General features: G+C 47.8%; 1 protein-coding gene across 1 annotated transcript in view; it reads left to right on the top strand.

Annotated features, from left to right (window-relative positions):
- LOC149352387 (protein spaetzle 3-like) overlaps window positions 1–11012 on the top strand; it is a 75916-nt gene extending 64904 nt beyond the window's left edge. Inside the window, exons 3-5 of the mRNA XM_089581550.1 lie at window positions 7133–7312; window positions 8275–8400; window positions 8684–11012. Coding sequence (XP_089437676.1) covers window positions 7133–7312; window positions 8275–8400; window positions 8684–8852 — 475 coding nt within the window. The 3' untranslated portion in view covers window positions 8853–11012. The remainder of the gene's footprint in view (window positions 1–7132; window positions 7313–8274; window positions 8401–8683) is intronic.
- The last annotated feature ends 7044 nt before the right edge of the window (window positions 11013–18056 follow it).

The following is an 18056-nucleotide window of genomic DNA, read 5'->3' as shown; positions in this document are numbered from 1 at the left end:
GCATTAGTTACGCGCACGAAGCCGCACCGAAAGCTTTGTCTGTTTGCTTTATTCGAACAGTCAGCGAACAAAAGCAGGACAAAGAAAAGCAGTCTGTGAGGATAGATTGCATTTTAAGCCGAGGAGAGTGCGAGAGATGTTAAGTGCCCACTTAGCATGCAATCCGTGCAGCCGTATCAGCCAGACACATTTGCAACCTTCATCCAAAGACGGGCGTTATAAAAGAGTTTAATATGTATCTTATACAAAATATGCGCAACTTAGCTAAGCGCTTAAGCACGACTGACAATTCATTTCTGATCATTTCATGGAGTCAGTTCATAAATATACCCGCGGATACGTGCGCACGCCCAATTTGTATTTTTTATTCACTGCTTTCCCGTTTCTCGCTACTGATTTTAATTCAATAACGCACTCTCCGCCCGAGGGAAAACTTGTTTTGGGTAAAGTGGCAGAGTATAGTGTCAATAATTAAAAAGAAAAACACGCTCTAGTTTCTTTTACGGGGGCCAAAACCAGAATGAAATATGCAAACGGAGCACTGCGCTGCAAGAGGAATTAGCAATTTTAAATGCACTCTCGACTACACAGCAATGACCCCGTATTCGTACTGAGGGCTTTCGGAGTCGGCCGCCAGAAACGCGACACGAGCTGAATACCGTTGATCTGTACATTGGTCGCATTTTCTTGAGCTGGTTCTGCTCATCGCGTGCCGAAATACCCGAAGCTGCCCTCTGTTTTCCTTCATTCACTTGAGGGTATCAGGACCCGAGCCTGATTAACCTTCCTGCTTTTCTTTCATCCGATTTCTCTTTCTCTCCCTCCTGGCGTGTTTTCAGTTAGTTCATGGCTGACAGCCGTGTACCTGCCTATGACGATAGCCAGCGAGAGCATACTATGCCCAAGGAACCGGGCAATCGGAACCAACTCTTGTGTTCAAAAACGTTCGTGCACCCGTCCTCTCGTTAACGGTTTCAGCAAAGCTGAGAGAGCCAAATTTTCGAATGTTAATATAACATGAAACCGATGGGTTGCTCTGAGGGTTGGAGCTTTGCGATAAGTTTTCATAATCACTCCCAGTTTATCTCACTAAAAGCGCGAAACATTTCAAAACCTGCAGCTTTCGTCGGCTTCAATCAGGGGCCAAATTCTGAGGCTGTTCGAATGTAAGGCTTGCAGCTGTAAACACCAGCAGCTTTAACCAGAGGTCGAATTAACAAGGCTGCTGAAATGTCAGGCTCGTGGCTGTAAACGTCAGCGTATAGTCAAACTCATCGTTTCACTCCGTGCACAATGACCTGTAGGCGGCGAAGACAACGACAGAAATTGAACTTAGAAAACAACTTCACAGTATGGTTTTCAGGATATCTGCATTAAACATGTTTCTGAAGTGGTTTCTTTTCTCTTTGCAGCTCTGCACCTGTTTATTTTTCATATCGACAGCGAGAAATAAGTTAGCGTTGTTCGAATCGAATTCCTACGCAAAAGCAACACCAGTAGCGCGGTGCGCAGCACTGCCTGAGCATTTCACGCCTAACGTTAATGCGATGACATCTAAGCATTAGTGGAAAGTGCGGCTGAAACGAGCAACATAATGGATGGTTTTTCAAGAGGTCTTTTTAGACTTGCATGCCACCTGTCTTTCTTTTTTCTTCGCTGGAACGAACGAAGACTCCGGCATGAGATAAGGCGGCAGTTAGGATAAAGGTCACAATTTCTCTGCGGCTTTCAAGTTGGTTTGGCGCCAACATCTATGCGCCGTTATTCAGAAAGCGATCCGAATTGCGTCATTGGTTAAGGTTTTTTTTTTCTATTGCGACAATGGCTTCTGCGCGCGCTTGAAAAAAAAAATATTGACAAAGTCTGGAAAAGCCGAACTCCTGGTTTTCTACGTATGTCAAGAATGGCTCATCGGTATTCAAGAGTTGTGTTTTACAGGGCTTGTTGCAGTCGAGCGTTTTTTCGACTTTGTCGGTGAGCACCAGTTTAGACAGGCGACTCTATATCGATGGAAATGCGTGGAGTTGTCCACATGTGACAACTTCACGCATCCGCCACCACTTCTTTTTCCTTCTCGGATCGCAGAGGGCACAGGACTATCGCAGATAAATAAAAAATAGGGAGAGGTGAACAGTCTGGTTTACTCTCCGACTCCAAATTTTATCCCACGCAAAACACTGTCTATCTTAAAGCTCCAGTCACTGCCTCTATCATATATTTATTAGTGAGGCGTCGTGCGGTATGCCTGAGATGTTAAAGCACGTCGCTTCACGAATATTGTCCAGCAACAATTTTTTGAATGCACTTTGTAGAAGCAGAGTTATCTCTAGTCAGAATTTGAATTTAAGCGTGTTAGCGCCTTTCCCTCTCCACTCGTCACTTTTTTGCGGAAGGTCGGCGCTCCTCCGGTGGCTCCACCTCCCGGGGCGGAGCTTCCTGACCCGTCGAAGCTATATGTGGCCGCAGCCATGGTAGCTGCCTGATGTCTGAAAGACTCTAACCATTAGCCACATCTCAACATGTATACGCAGGTGCGAGCAGAACAAGTCGCCGGAAAAGGCTCGCCAACTTTCGCGCGTGATTGGGGGTTCTCTGCTGCGTGTAGAAGTGTATTTCTTGGCGCTCGTGTTCATGACAACACAATGCAGCGACTGAGCGAGTTGATGTGCTCTGTTCGGAAGGCGCTTCAGAGCCCCTTTATTAAAGAGGTCCGTTCTCACTATGATTGCAAGGTTAAATGGCATTTCGTTTTATGTCATGCGACACAGCCACTTAGGCACGCCCGCTCTACTCTGCCAACACTGCGCGGTGAAACGGGCGAATTTAGAGAGAGAATTTCGACGGGCGGCAGGAGCGGTGCGATATCATGGCGGAACGATATAGTTACGATAGCGCGCTGTAGGTGGCGTACAAAGTTCTCTCATATTAGGGTGCCTCGATGGCCAGCGAGCGGACATCAAGGCACCCTACCCCATATTGCTGCGCAGAAGCTTCATTACATGTCTGGTTGCAGTAGTACCTGAAGTCTAGCGGTGCAGCGGCAACAAAGGACATAATCCAACGCAGTAAGGCCGGGCTTTTGAATAACTTTCCAGTAAAGTGATCAATGATTCATTGACCATTATATTGAACGATGAATCAACAGAACTAGCATGAGCCAGATCAGCCAATACTGTTTTGAAATTCTGCGCCTGAAGACGTCTTTGGTGCGTATGTAACACACCTATCGCAAACGGGACACAGTGTTGTTCTGCTTCCTCTGACTGCGTGCTCAGAAACTGCAAGACACGATGCCTCGAAGACGATATTAGATGAGAATTTTCTTGCTTCTTGCACTGTGGGTAGCGACCTCGTGATTTTGTGTTTGTTTGATGTTTTAGGTAATAATTAAGATTGGAAAGCTGTTTTCGTCTTTGCGTACACTGTTACTTGAAAATGTCTTACACATTTCCCATCCCGACCTGTAGGTTTGCGACATTCCGTTTGCGACATTTCCTGTAGGTTTGCGACAAGCAACAAGGAAAAGTGTGCAGTTTTAATCTCTGTTTGCATATGTATGCAAGAAAATGGACGCTACCAAGGTACACCGTTAGTCAGTCTATTGATCATGCTAAATTCGTAATCGGTGACTGGGGCGAAGAGCCCGTGTTTTGGCAGACGCTCGAAAACATGTGAGGGGACCATGCACTTGTATGAGTTCTAAACTAAACTACCGCTGAGGGAAAAGTTTCCAAGCATGCCGTCGCACAGTGCCGAATACTACGCTCTCCGAAGCTACGCTCTCCGAGTATCGCCACTGTGGGTAACAAAGACTGCAGGCCCGCTCAACATTCTGATACTTGGTACAGAGGTATCGTCTTGGTAACGAGTTGGGCGCTGGATGCGATGAAATGGCGCTCTGTTATGTTTAAGTGTGCGCCAGTGTTGTGCTTCCCGTTATCCCGCAGAGTCAATTGGACAGGCATTGAAGGCGGTGAGAGGTACAAGGGAAAAAGAGTCAAAAGGTAGGTAGACAGACATATGAGGTCTGCACGTGATCGTGTGTTCGAATGCATGGCGTTTCGCCGTAACACACTACACTACAGCACACGCCGGGCGGTAAGTGCGTGCTTACGTCAACTGGTAAGGCTAAAGAAAATTATTGTACTCTTTTATAATATTCAACCTGAGTCGTTAGCAAAGCGCCAAGAAAGACTATAAAGCGCATACTTCCAAGAGCCCAATCTTTGCTATTTTTAAACCGCTGGCAGACGTAGCCATGCCTATTGTATTCTCATGTCAAACTGGAACGGGCTAGTGACCATATCCTTTTCTCCAGCGATAGCCTCTAGAGGTGGTCAGAGAGCAACTACATTGTGGTATTCGAAACTTAAAATAGCGCAGAGTTTGCCGCTCGGCTGTGGTGTGCGCGTTATGGAGCGAAGGTGCCATGCTGAGTATCACACCAACATGCACGACGCCTGTCCTGTCTCCGGCATGCCCGACTGCAAACACGCCTGCCACGAAGAGGACACCCGGTGCATGCCACGAGTGGTGCATTCGCACGCGTGTTCACTTCACATGAAAATAGCGGAAACACTGTGGAGCGGTTTCTCACGGTTGCATGACTGAGGCCGTATGCGCGTAGCCGTGCCTATGTGTTTTCTTTATTTTAGCAGGTCCGCTGGAGTACAAGACGTCGCTGTTTTCGCTCTTCACGCTGAACGTCGCTGGTTACGCTTTTTTTTTTCTTTTTGCTTGGAAGAATCTGGACAGGCTCACGCGCCGTTCCCCCAGGTGACATGTGCGGCGGGAGAGAGGGGCTCCCCCTTTTTTTCTTTCTCCCTGGGGTAATTCTGAGCGAGAGCGAAGGACGTCATGGAGTCGGACAGAAAGGATGCGAGGCGGCTCGTTGCTCTCCAAATGTGCCGCCGATTAGTCAAGCTGAGAAACCTCGGCTCTCGAAGGTATCGAAGGCGGCGTTGGTCGACTCGCGTGACCTCGGGCGACTGCGCTCCCATATCCGCGGCTCTATCTGTCTCGTTAGTGTAAGACCAGTCACGTCGCGTGGGGACGTGATGTGAATGAACATCAAGCTGGCGACAAGCGCGTGTGCGCGTGTGCGCGCGCAGCTCAGCGATAACCTTCCCGAATGCAGCTACGCAAGGCACTCGATCGGCGCGAAGGGCTTTCCTGCAGTGAATGATTCCGTCTAGCTCGGCTGGGATGAGGCTGTGGCTCGGGCTGAGAGGGCGCGGGCAACGCTAGCGGCCCTTCGATCTTCGGGCGTATGCGGGTCACGGATTCACGGAGTCACTTGTTGATCTTGGGCAGATGAGACTGCGCAGAACCCGCTCGCGAAGGGGCACTGAGCCAAAAAACCGCAGTCGAGGGCCACGGGAAAGGGCCTCTTAGAAACCGTTATCTGTACCCAGCGACTGGCCGCGCGGAGTGCAGGACATCCGGCCGTGGCGAAGCTTGGCGAAGAGGCTGGTGTGCGACAGAAGCGTCGGACACTTGCACAACGGCCCTACCGAATGACTACAAAGAACCCGTCTGATAGGAAGCGCGACTGACTAACGACGTCCGAAATAGGCGTGCCCCTCTTTCTCTTCTCTTCCAGGTTTTCAGAGTTCCCACTGCTCCCCTGGTCATCTTCCTCGTCGTGGATGCATGTTTTCTGTTCGAAACGTGTTATTTCTGCCTGTGAACACTGCGGTGCTCGTGAATGCGGTTGCACGGCAGCACGCTGCATGTTGGAGATGGTGGTGTGCGTCCGGCCACTGTTCGGCAATCGCCGCCACCCGTGCACGGTTCTTTGGGGAGAATGCCCTTCTTGACTGTGTCGTGTGTGCTGGCCTTGGAACGGGTCACTTTTCTGTGGTCGCGATACCGGTTGTCGTGTATCTGCACTGCCGATGCAATCACGGCACGCCTTCACGATTAGCTGCGCGCTGGACACAGAGCCACAACTCCCAACGACGAAATAGAGATGCGAAAGGCTGTCGGATTTTTTTTATTGTATTTTACAAAAAAGTCGAATGAAGCATGAAGCTAAATTTTGATTAATTGCTATCTCTCGCTTCAATAGTTGTATCACCCTTCTGCCTATCTAAAATTATTTAGGCGAAGGGAAGATCGGCGGCGTATTAGAAAGTGAAAAACTACGTGAACGAGGAGCACAAGCTGAAATTTTAGCCTACAGCCGATTACTGTGGAACATCACGGACAGGACGTCATAGGACTAGGAGCACTCGAGCTTTATGCAGATGTTCTTCACTACACGCGAATATAACTGCTATCACTACACTATGCAACACACTTGTGATTATTCCTTTGTGCTTATCTTTTTGATTGCAAACGGGCTAGGCTAAAGAAAAAATCAGTGATGATAACCGCTGACCATGTAAACGGACAGAAAGTATACAAGCCATAATAGATTCTTCAGTAGCATAACAGTGTGTGAAAGCATTCATTACTTGCAGCATTTTCACTCATAGGCCAAGCAACGTTTCAATTAAGGGCTCACGTTGCAACTTCTCTGCGATATTTATTTTTTTATCGAGAAAACCTTGCCTATAAAACTGGCGAGGAATGTGTCGCTTAACTACATCTATTGCTATTGCACAGCCTGCGAATTAAAATGGCCTCATCAGGGATTCGTTGCTTGGGGTTATCATTAAACTAGTTAACTTTGCGGGGTAGAAACTAATTATTAGCTGCGCAACGAGGGTTCCGCAAGAAGAAATAAAGTCAGCGCGTATGTGAAATGAAAATAGCTCGTACATTCAGTGGTGGATACGTAACGAAACAATGTGAAGAAAAATTTGTTTCGCTGTTAGGTGGAGCGTGCCGTGTTATTTGCTTCATACCGCACGTACCCAATCATTGTGCACACAACAAACATTGAGCCAACTGCATTTGAAGGCAACACCTTGATTGCAACGGCAAGCTCGCAGCTTCGGCTGTATTTAGTATCTGTTCAACATATCATACTAGCCGGCGTTCGAGAAAACTGAGAGCAAAGTGCGAAAGCCGCTTACTAGAGAAACGAGCGACTCCCGTCGGTTGCGCTTGTTGCGCTGTTACGGCAGTTTTCTCGAAGCCGGGATTTTTGCGCGCGCTTGAATCGTGACGTGCGGGTGCCACGCAGGGAGCGCATCGACATGTTCATTGACGAGAACAAGGCGCTGATTCGGCGCATGTTCGGCGAATACTCGTCGCCCGACGAGGACGGTGGCCACCGGGACCACTACGAGACGTACGACGGCAAGACCATCCACACACGGACGGAGCGGTCCCGCTCCTCGTTCGCCGGCGCATCGTCCAACAAGTGAGCGCCCCTCTGTACCCTCGGCCAGGCCGCAAACAGCGGAGGATGGCTCAGCAGTCAATGTAGAAGCTCTTGCTCGCGTTTGTCGCATCACCGGATTGGAGTGGAAAGCGTTTATTTTGTCAAAATGAAGATGCAGACGGTCCGCGCTAGATGGCCTCCAGCCCGTGGCTAGCGGCGACCTTAGCGGCCCACTTGATGGCCAAGGCTCGAATGCCCGGGTCCCAGGTGACCAGAACCGGCTCCCATTGCTCAAGAGAAGGAATTTGTACTAGGTCCTCCGGTGGAGGATGTTCTTTACATTGCTATATTATGTGATCGTACGTGGCTGTTCCGCCACAGAACCTGCACTCGGGGTTAAAGTCATCTGGGTACATTTTTGCCAATAGACAGGGGCTGAGAAAGGACCCCGTTCGGAGTCTCCTCCAGGCGGTCTCTTGCGCCTTATCCAACGTTTTGTCAGGTGGTCGAAATTTGTGTCTTTTCAATTTGTAATGGCTTGCGATATCGTGGAACTTTCTTCTGGCATGCCTTGTCGGAAAGTGTCAAAATAGGAAGGAAATAGAGTGGAAAATTAAATGCGCTTACAATGCCAACGCACTCCATGTGCTGCTTTCCAAACTCATTTTGAGTGTATGTGGCATGCGCTTAGAGATTACTTTAAAAAAAAAAAGGAACTAATCAGTAGAGCGCATAATCTGCACCACAGAAAAACTGAGTAAAAAAGGCTAATTTATAGGCGATGGTACCTGCAACGCCAAGCTGTATGCATCAGTCAGTGTGGATCTTCCTCTGGTTTTTCCTCCTAGACAGCGTAGCCGTCAATTGACTGTGAAGTATGCACAGCCTGAAAAAGAAGAAAATACTATCGAGGTGACCATAAGCGCGAAATGAAAGCGAGATGAATGGTAGACAGCAAACTTATTGCTCGGTTATGACGAACTGCTTCGGTGATTTCGCAGGGTGGATGCCTGCGAGTCAGCTGTGGAGATCGTCACACCTTACTGGGCATCGAACAGCGCTGGCAAGATTAGGGCCATCGTCAACACCCAGCATTTGCAGCAAGCGATACAGCAAGAAGTCTGTCAGTGCGTACCGAAGTTGCCCTTTTCTCTCTTTCTCTTTTCTTTTCTGCACACGTTCATTTGTCGCTTTACCAGATCCCAGCTGTCTTCTGGTTGTTGGCTACTTCATACCGCATTCTCGGTGACAGTTAAGCCTATTAAGGAGCTAGGCTTAAATCTAACAGAGAATGCACGGACAGTGCCTTCCGCAAACTTTAAATGTAAAATCTTGCAGCAGTCATACGACACCTCTGTTTTTATTATTTCTTACATCTACGTGTTATTTTGTACTGCCCGCTGCTTTTAGGTCTGTGCAGACCAAGAAGTGCAACAACGACTGCAGCTGCGAGCAGAAGTACAAGTGGCATAGGCTCTTGGCTTACGACCCGGACGACGACTGCAAGGGGATCTTCATGGACTGGTTCCTGTTCCCATCGTGTTGTGTGTGCCGGTGTGCAAATCCGATCAAAAAGTGATGCGCAATGCTCTTCGTGACGTGCCTGTTCCATCGGATAGCGCTTGAAAGCAACAAACGTCACCCCAGAGCAAGTGTGGTATGGTGCTTAAGCCTGACGCAGACCGCGATGCGTACCGGCAACTAAAGACAGCGAGTGGGAGCAGCGAACAACAGCCTTCGCCGGAAAGAAACCCCGTGCGACGCACTGCGAGCCAAAAGGCTGTGGTGACGCGAGCCTCCCGGCACGGATGCATATCTGTCGAAACAGCCCAGACAGCGCGACTCATCGGGCGCTAGCTGCTTGCAGAACAGGATGTGCGCGCGTTTTAGTTGACTGAACGGTGTGTGTACTGAATCGGAGAGACGCCGCGCTGGTGCGCGCCGAGTGGGCGCGGCCGTGAAGCTGTGGAACGGTGCGTGCGTGTGTGTGTGTTGTGTGTGCTTCGAGCGACTTTGGCCCGGGGCCCGATAACGGAGACGATGCCTTTATTACGCGTTCGGCGACTGGTGCTCAGAGGACTGACTGTGAAAGGAACACGCGGGGGGAAGAGTATCAGGCCCATGTAGTACTTTTTCTGGGAAAGCAGCGAGCACATTTTGCTGACAAATAATTAGAGCGAGACTTTTCCCCTTTGTATTTTTCCTGTGGGAAGCATGCAACGTTTAGTATCTGTTCTTGAATATGGATTGCATGTTTGTGAATTCTCCGAAAGAACGTTGGTTTCTAGTAATACGATTGCAAAAAAAAAAATCGATTGCACCAAGGGATGAAAGACAGATTATGATCAGCTCAGTTCCCAGTAACCCGAAATTAATCACAAAATGCCTTAGAAGTCAGAGGTTCAGGCAGCTTGAACGAGCTGGTTATAGAGATGCTGGAACCGCAGAACTTTCCACGGATATAATCCCGGTTCTTTTCGGTGTTCTTAGGTCACAGTAGTCCCTCAAGGAGACACCATGAAGATAACAGAGTTTTCTGCACAAAGGAAACGCGCCAGCTATGTCGCATTTCAGGCCAACTGACACGTTACGGCCCGGCAGAATAGGGATAATCTCCGTATCCATTTTTTTTGTTAAGTTATTGGCAAAATATATTAATACTATGTGTGGCGAATTGATTTTGACAATCTCGTCAAAGCAGACCAGTATGAACACACGAATGAACTGGGTTCATTTCGTGGGGCATGCAGCTTGAGATCAACCACTGTGAACAAAATAGGAGTTCATGAACGCTTCAAAAGAAAAGTTCGGTTTTGCATGCGTCGAAGTGCTGGTAGGGTGTAATAGTCGGCAGAAGATACCTAGAGTTATCGTTGGTACCCTGCGCTTTGGACGGGAAAGTCTCAGTAGCGCGGCGTTACGCTTAAAAATTTATCCGTCGTGCTGCACATTCATGCACGCGCACAGTGTGTTCGGCTTCTTTTTGTTCCTTTGTTTACCCTGTTTTTCTTGTATTCTGTGTTTTAGAAGAATGGTTGACTGGGATATTAGAAAGCCTACTGATGTGTTCTATTTCTGCAAAACATGCAGATTAGTGCAAAAACAATAAAAAAAATTAGAAGCAGTGGCGACCTTCCTCCATACTTCGGAGGCTCTCAGACAAGCGGCAAGCAAACTTTGCTGCTACGGTGGCTCAGAAGCACATACTGGAGTTGTTGTCTCTTTCTCGCTCTTGTTAACTGAATCACTAGAGGACTTGCCAATGAGCCAGCCAATTCTGGGCAAAGTAGAATAGTGGTTTTCCGTAATAATTATTTTATTTCGCTTTGTAAAGAGTGTGGAGGAGCAAGAAATAAGATAGCTCTAAGCTAAGCAAATACTTAAGAGTAATTTTCCTTCAAAGTGCGGATAAATGAGGGCGTTAGCTGCAAACGTTTGTGATACTAGAACCTTGTACATTACGAAGTTTTTCTCCAAATTAGGCAAAATTTTGAAAATGATGATACGTTGAGCCCTTTGCGAATCAGTTCGTATTGAGGTTTATGGATGGCAAGACGAGAATTGCTTTATTAGCAACTGACTGAGTTGAGCAACGGATTAGTTTTATTAGATTACGTTTTATTGGTGATCATATATAAAATTTGGGTGCATTGTTCTCGTTCCTAATTGACGCCACCTGTGAACTAAGTTTACACTTGTATTATTCTGAAAGAAATAAAGCATTCAGCTCTGAGAAGTATACTGAACAAATTTTAATTGGTGACATTGTGGCGGTTCAGTGGTGTTTCTGGCCGGTATTTATTCCTGCCAGAGCGTCAGGTGATATTTGTTGCTCGCAGGGTATGAGCATGAATATTTTCAGAAGAGCAAGGTTCCGGGCTAGTTGGTAATGCATTTAAAAGGAAGAAACAGCGTGAGACAGCGCTCGTGTGTGTGTCGTTTCTTCGTGTGTCCGTGTTTCTTCGCGCGGTTTCTTACTTTTAAATGAATATTTTGTTTCGACGCGACAGCTGACAACATCTTTAAAGCCTCGATTCTCTCATCTTCTATGTCACTTCTGCTATCTTCAAGCGTTTGTACATTGATGAACTTGTAAATATAAAGGACTAAGATATTTTGTGAAAATCTACAAAAGAGACTTCCGTGTAGGTTACACTTCAGATGTGTGTTCGATTAGCGTTAATGGGAAATGCCCTAAGGAAATGTTGAACTGCAGCACGCATTTTGTCCGTGCCTATACTATTACAGTACCGGCTAACAGCAGATTTTTTGCTAAACCGGTGTTATTGAAAGCTAACACATTAGAACACTCGGCCGTTGCAGCGGCGGGCTTATAACGCGAGACCCAAATTCTTGCGCGAGGCATACATCGCGCAACGCTTCATGCAACACTGTAATTAGTTGGCGAGTCAGTCATGGCGCTGCGTGACCACAAGTTCTGCGTCGTATAGCAAGCGTGTGCGATGTCGCGAGCGCATTGTCGGATATCATAAAGCAGCTGTCGCGGTTTCTGCCAGCTGTATTTTGCTTCACATTTCGCCACCGTGCGTGGTTTCCAAAGGTGACTTCAACATTATATTTATTACTATCCCCCCCCCCCCCCCCCACCCCCTAGTACTCTTGGAAACCTTTGTACATGCCCTTTGTGAGCACCCAGAGGGAGTGGACAAACCAAAGAGCATGTTCTTTACAAAGCGTGCATTATCGGGCCAGTTATGCCTTGAGGAGTGAGTGTTCTTGTGTTTATGTAGAAAGGTGTCGAAACACTGGAATTAGTGTTGTAATTATTGTCTTGTTTTTTGCACATTCGCTCCATTGTAGCAGAAAGCAAAGGAAGAGAAATAGCTGTACACTGAGCGTATAACGTATTCTGTTACACAGCTTAAACATCCAATGTAACTAGTTACGCACTGGCATTTGGGAGTAGTAAATCGCTTCACACAGCGCCTTTATTCACTAGGCACTAGTTTTCTAAAGGGTACCTGATCATCACTGTTTTAGAAGTTGAGCGCGCATTCTTAAAACGGTATGCGGAATCTGCCTTTGAATAGTGAATTTGTTGTTGCCTGCAATCTTTGCTGAAATCACAAACCTGCCTGAGAGAGCGGACTGGAAGAAACAGATCGGATTGGTTGTCATTGTTTGTCGAAATCTTCCGACAGGGAAAATTAACACGAGAGGGTACTTGGCGTGCTTCATTCAGCGTTCTTTAGACTGCTGCTGTGCATTGGGTATGAGGGAGGGTGAAAAAAATGAAAAAAAAACATGGTGAGGACTGAGAGGATGCAGGAGTCCACACAATTCCAGGCCTGGTTTGAGCGCTGTGGGCCAGACCAGTGGCCGAAATGACGTGAGTGGACGGTTATCTCTTGTCTATGACTACCAGAGAACAAGTGAGCGTCAGCCAGCTGTGGCATACAAAAGGGGCAGGTGCTAGATATTTGATAGAGGGGGTATGGTTTAAGCGGGTATTGGCCGCACTGCGGGCAGTTCACTCGGGCGAAGAAGTGCGCACAATTCGCTACGTTGGGGAGTTCAGTGCAGAGAGAGAGAAATAAACTTTAATGAATAAAGGAGAGGTCTGCCTGGTTATGCGCCTAGCAGGCTAGTCCAGATGAGGGTGAAAAAGAGAGAAAATGGGAAAAAAGAAAGGTGACATCAAGCATACTCAACGCTCACGCACTCACAAAACACACATGATTATCAAAGGATGTCCACTGAACCCGTGTCCCTAAGAAAAACTAATAATGCTTTTGACCCTCGCGCAGCCGAATTCGCATCACTCCAGCATCCAAGGACATGCTCCAGGTGCACGAGGCCGTCCTGACGGAGTCCTAAAGCACTTAACAGTGCCTTGCGATGGGGATTAAAGATTTGGCAGCGGCAGATCAAGTGCTGAAGATCCTCGCGCACACCACATGTGGAGCACAGAGGGCTACTTGATACACCAATTTTATAAAGATAGAATTTAGTGAAGGCAACGTCCAGACGAATTCGGTGCAGGCAATTACGTTCACGTCTATCTAAATTGCCTGCCATGCGAAATTCACAAGTGGGGTCGATGCGAAGAAGGGGTCTATATTGACGCTGCGGATCACATTACAAAGAGCGTTGCATCTGCCAGGATTTGACAACCAAAAGTTTCGCGCCATCACTACGAGAAAAGGGTATGGGCAGGATCAAGGAGGTGTCGCCATGTGCCGACCTCGCTGCACTGTCAGCACGATCGTTGCCTACGAGGCCGCCGTGAGCGGGTGACCACTGAAGCACAACACAGTGACGTAGCTCACAGGCCTCGGTGTGTAATCTGTTCAAATCATCGACGATCTGCTTCTTAAGGCTTCCTGATGACTTTATCGATTGTAATGCAGCACGAGAGTCACTGAAGATAACCCACGCTGCTGGCGGTTGTTGTAGACTGTAATTAAATGCTGCTCGCAGAGCAGCCAGCTCTGCAGGTTTTGCTAATGCAGGTTTTGCTATCTAGCATGTCAGAAATCAGAAACCGAATGTTGCTTGTGTTCTATACAATATAAATTGCGATTCTTTAAATTCCTAAGCAGGTGAAAAAAATAGCAGCATAAGGTGCATACGGTTTGTGCCGCATAGTTATGCGGGTCTCGTACTTCAGCGGCGTCGACCGTGCCAGTGCGGCTGCTTTCACAAAACAGCAAGCAATGATGACCAACTAGTAAAAGCTAAATTGCACTGCCGAATTTAATCGCCGCAGCTAGTACACTATCAGTTCGACATTGCTTAACACCACTGCATCAGAAACATCTTTCACAAGAGCACAAAGGTAAGTGTAATTATTCATCATCACAACTATACCTTTGAGGACCGCCCCCATTCTCGCTGGCATAAGTTAGAGCGTTGAAAATGGGTCGACTGGAAGGACGTCAGCGGGCTTCATCGATATCCATAGTACAGCCAAGCGACAGTCATACGTCTCTTGATAGCGCTCAACACGCTGCTCGTTGAGTTTAAAGCTTACGCAGAGTTAGCCAAAAGAGATCGCTACATGAAGCGGAATGTTTAATTTACTACTTGAAACCGATTATTTGGCTGGTAGGAGCACTCAAAAATATTTAAGGCACCAAAGGGACTGGTAAAATAAAAACCAATGCCCGCTTCTTTGCCTTTTGGAGGAAATCCGTGCGAGCCTGTAACCATGTGAGTCGGCTTCTAACCATGCTTCCCAGAAGTGATCAGGAATAGCACGCTAACCAGCTTAAATTTATGTTAAACCAGTTGAAGCTTTGTACCACTGTGCGTGCACAGCATCCTCACTGTAAGCACGTAGCGTTCATGAATAATGAACTACGTGGTCTATAGATGTTAACCAGGAGCATCGGCGAATGTGATAAAGCATCGCTTTGTCTGGCCTTGTGCAGAAGCTAGGCTGTCAGCTATAGACCGAGATTATTCGTGGTACTGTTCTACGTCCTAGAGGTTGTCTCTTGCACAGAAGCAGCTAGAAATGTAAATTTGCGCCTGTTCTGTTTTTTTTTTTGTCAATGGAAGCACTTAATGGAGACCGCCATTTGAAGGATCAATTCGGTGTCGTGACTCATAAATCTATTCGTGAAGAAGCCGGCTGGAGCGCTTGAAATCTGCAGCGTCCCAGGCGATCGTATCAACCTCCCGGCTCGGGGTAATCCCCTGACGGCGATGGAGAGGAGGAGATTGTCCTGTCGAGAGCGATGCGCGTGTAGCGCTTTCTGGAAAACCACAGGGAATTAGGCCCAGCGAGGCACGGCTAGATTGAAGGAGAGAGCGCGGCCTTATGGCCATGAGCGCGCCACGAGCGCCTCGATCGGAAAGGCCTAATGAGCGCTCTCCACACAAAAGGGCCAATGCTCGCAAGCCGCACTAGTACAAGTTCGCCACTCGAAAATTCCTTTTATAAAGAATTCATTTCAGGGTTGTTCGCAGACGTTTCTTATCCATATGGAATTAAACAGGAAATTAAAACGTGTCTGCAATTTAAACCCTCATAAGGAATGGAAGGGAACACCTAGGAAGACGTAACCGATGTCTTCATAAAGTTCGATCTTATCACTATCTGATGATTAATATTTAATTTCGTAAGTACATTTCGGGGACGTCGTGGTAATAGCGAAATGACACGGCGCATTCGCCTTTGTCTCTCTGGCCCTGCTCCTCTTCTTGTTCTCTCCCCCATCTCTACCCACTCAGTGCTTCGCGGAGCGACGGCTTAACTTGCGTTCTCCTTTACCTATCCTCTTCTCCTGCTCCTCTTGTTCTCTTCTCCTCCTGTCGCTCTCTTGTTCCCGGAGCGGCCACAGGGCAACTACACCACTTTTTGGCAAGTCTGCGATATTCAAGGCTTCAGATTTATGTTGGCTGCAGGTAAAGCATGCGAAGTTTTTTTTGCGCTAACATCTGAAATGGTGAAGTAATCGACGATTAAATTTCAGGCTTCTCCGCACAACACCGCAGAAGAGCGGAGAAGCTTAGTGTGACGTCTCGGACGGTAAGGTTTCAAATTTCCGCTGCCGTCGACCACATCTGCCATGCGTCTTTGGATGCTGCCAAGCGAAGCTCGGCGGGCACTCTCTTCGGGGGCGTTACTTTTCTGCCTTCAAAGCATTCAAAGCAAGAGTTTATGCGTTGGAAATCTACCGGTACCGTAGGTGACGTCATCATGCCCCCCTCACACACACACACTTGGCGCTATGCGCTGCGGAGAAACTACAAGACGTCGTGATATTAATCGCCGATTACGTAGCAATTTTCAATGCTAGCCCAAAAGAACTTCGCATGCTGTACCCACAAGTTTTACATTTTGGACCTTTTTAAGCTCGTCGAATTCTAGAACCTCTGAATTTGCCCGGCCCCCTGCAACGATGTGTACCAAGAATAAGTGAAAGACTGACAGATTTTTAATCATCCATCGTCCTCCCGCAAACTTCTTCAACCTACCATATGTTGCACCAGATATATCGGCGGTTAAAAAAAGACCCTCTGCATTTTCCCTCTTGTACACCGGAGCCAGCCAGCATGAACGTGGCATGCACGCTCAACAGCCTTTACTCTTCGTAATGCACGAACTTTATAGCACTCTTCAAAGCCGTTGCAGGAACCTTTCAAGGAGTGCTACGGGCCTGCAGCGTGTATTTGGTGCATTGCGTGTAAATATGTATTTGATTTCTCCTGAAAGAAACGCATCGTGCAGCAGATTCATGGGAGTGAACTGAATTACTGAATTGCAAACATTAGAGCGAAAACTGTTATACGGGTCCCAATCATGGAGACGCCTCATGTAGCCCTGATTCACCGCGTTCACTTTTCTTTAACACCACGTGTAATTGCGAGGCAACTGTGGAATATTGTAAGATACTTTTATGAACATGGTCTAACCTTCCACTGCGTTGCAAAATTTAGCTTTTAACGTTTGTCCTGTGTTCGCACATAGTAGTTAAAACTGCCATAGAAAACCAATGGGGTGCGTTTTTGACAATTAACAGCAGAAAAATACTAACGTCCCGATGAGGGATCTGCGGATATATTAATAGCTATGATGCAATCTTGCGATATGCGAAAAAAAATGGCGGACGATTTAACGTGGTTGGGCCAAATGCGAATTAGGGTGCGCTAGCACTTTGGTTTCGTTTCGAGGCTCGGGATTCAAGGTGAAGCAGGCTTCAAACAAAGGTCGGCGAAATCGGACTTCATCTCCGCCTTAAGTGATTAACGTTAATGCACTGTGGGCACACAAAGGGACCGTACCGACAATGGCTAAGAGGCTCAATGGAAGCTCCAGTTCTAACGCACTAAAACTGCGTTCATAAACGAGCTCCCGTTGAAAAATTGCGCTTATCCAGAAATTCTGGACATGATCCGCAACGGGCTTGCATGCAGCTGAAGAGATTCCCCATGTGTCCGTGGCCGCTTTCTCTACTTTGCAGCTCAGAGTGCAGGTCGTACGGGTCAGCTTGACAACAGCAGGTTTGCCGGTAAAGCGTCGGTGCTGGTGGCCGTGTTGCAGCAAAAACGCGTGAAAATAACCCGAGAGCTCCTCACACGCCCGTGACCACTTCGTTTTCTTTGCGGCTAAGAGCGGACGTCCCTGAGGGGCACTGATAATGCCCTGTTTACGAAAGCCTTACATGCTTAATCTCAATCATGATGGCTGATGGCTTCGCTGAAGGTGCGGCGGGACGCCTGAAATATACAATATGGCACCGAAGGCCAGGGATTGCGAATATGGCTCGAATTTGGAGAGTTTGGACAACAGGCTAGCAACGTGGTTGAGATCGAACGTTGTACAACAGAGCACATAAGCGTGGGCAGTCACAGCAGCTATCGTACGTCTCTGCGCTGAAGTGCGAGAGAACCGGCGTCTGCGCAGGGGAAGATCCCGCCGCGCGCTGCCGAATGTGACTCCGATTGACGTCGCGGACTGAGTGCCGCTTGCGAGACCTCGAATCGGTGCGCGGAAAAAGCCGCCGCTGCGTGTAAATGTTGCATGCCGCAACGGGAGGCTTCTTTGGAGGCTGCCTGTCTTTGCTTTAAGGAAATTATAAAGCACCAAAAAAGCAAAGCAAAAAATGGAGAGGACTCTTACGCCCCGACTGAAGAATATGACACGATAGCATTAATGAGCTAATACATGCGGAATTGCTCATCCTCGACTTTACATTCATAGATCTCTGGGAGTCCTCATACCACTCCGGTCGCAGCGGTGCAACGGTTAAGCGATGCGCCACTGCCTTGCAATGGCAGGTGCTGCCACCGGTGGGGCTTGTGCGCCCCACGT

Source organism: Amblyomma mixtum, chromosome 3, assembly GCF_055824585.1.
Source record: "Amblyomma mixtum isolate Tamu chromosome 3, ASM5582458v1, whole genome shotgun sequence".
Classification (NCBI taxonomy): domain Eukaryota; kingdom Metazoa; phylum Arthropoda; class Arachnida; order Ixodida; family Ixodidae; genus Amblyomma; species Amblyomma mixtum.
Note: the sequence above shows the minus strand (reverse complement) of the source record. Positions and strands in the feature narration are given on the sequence as shown.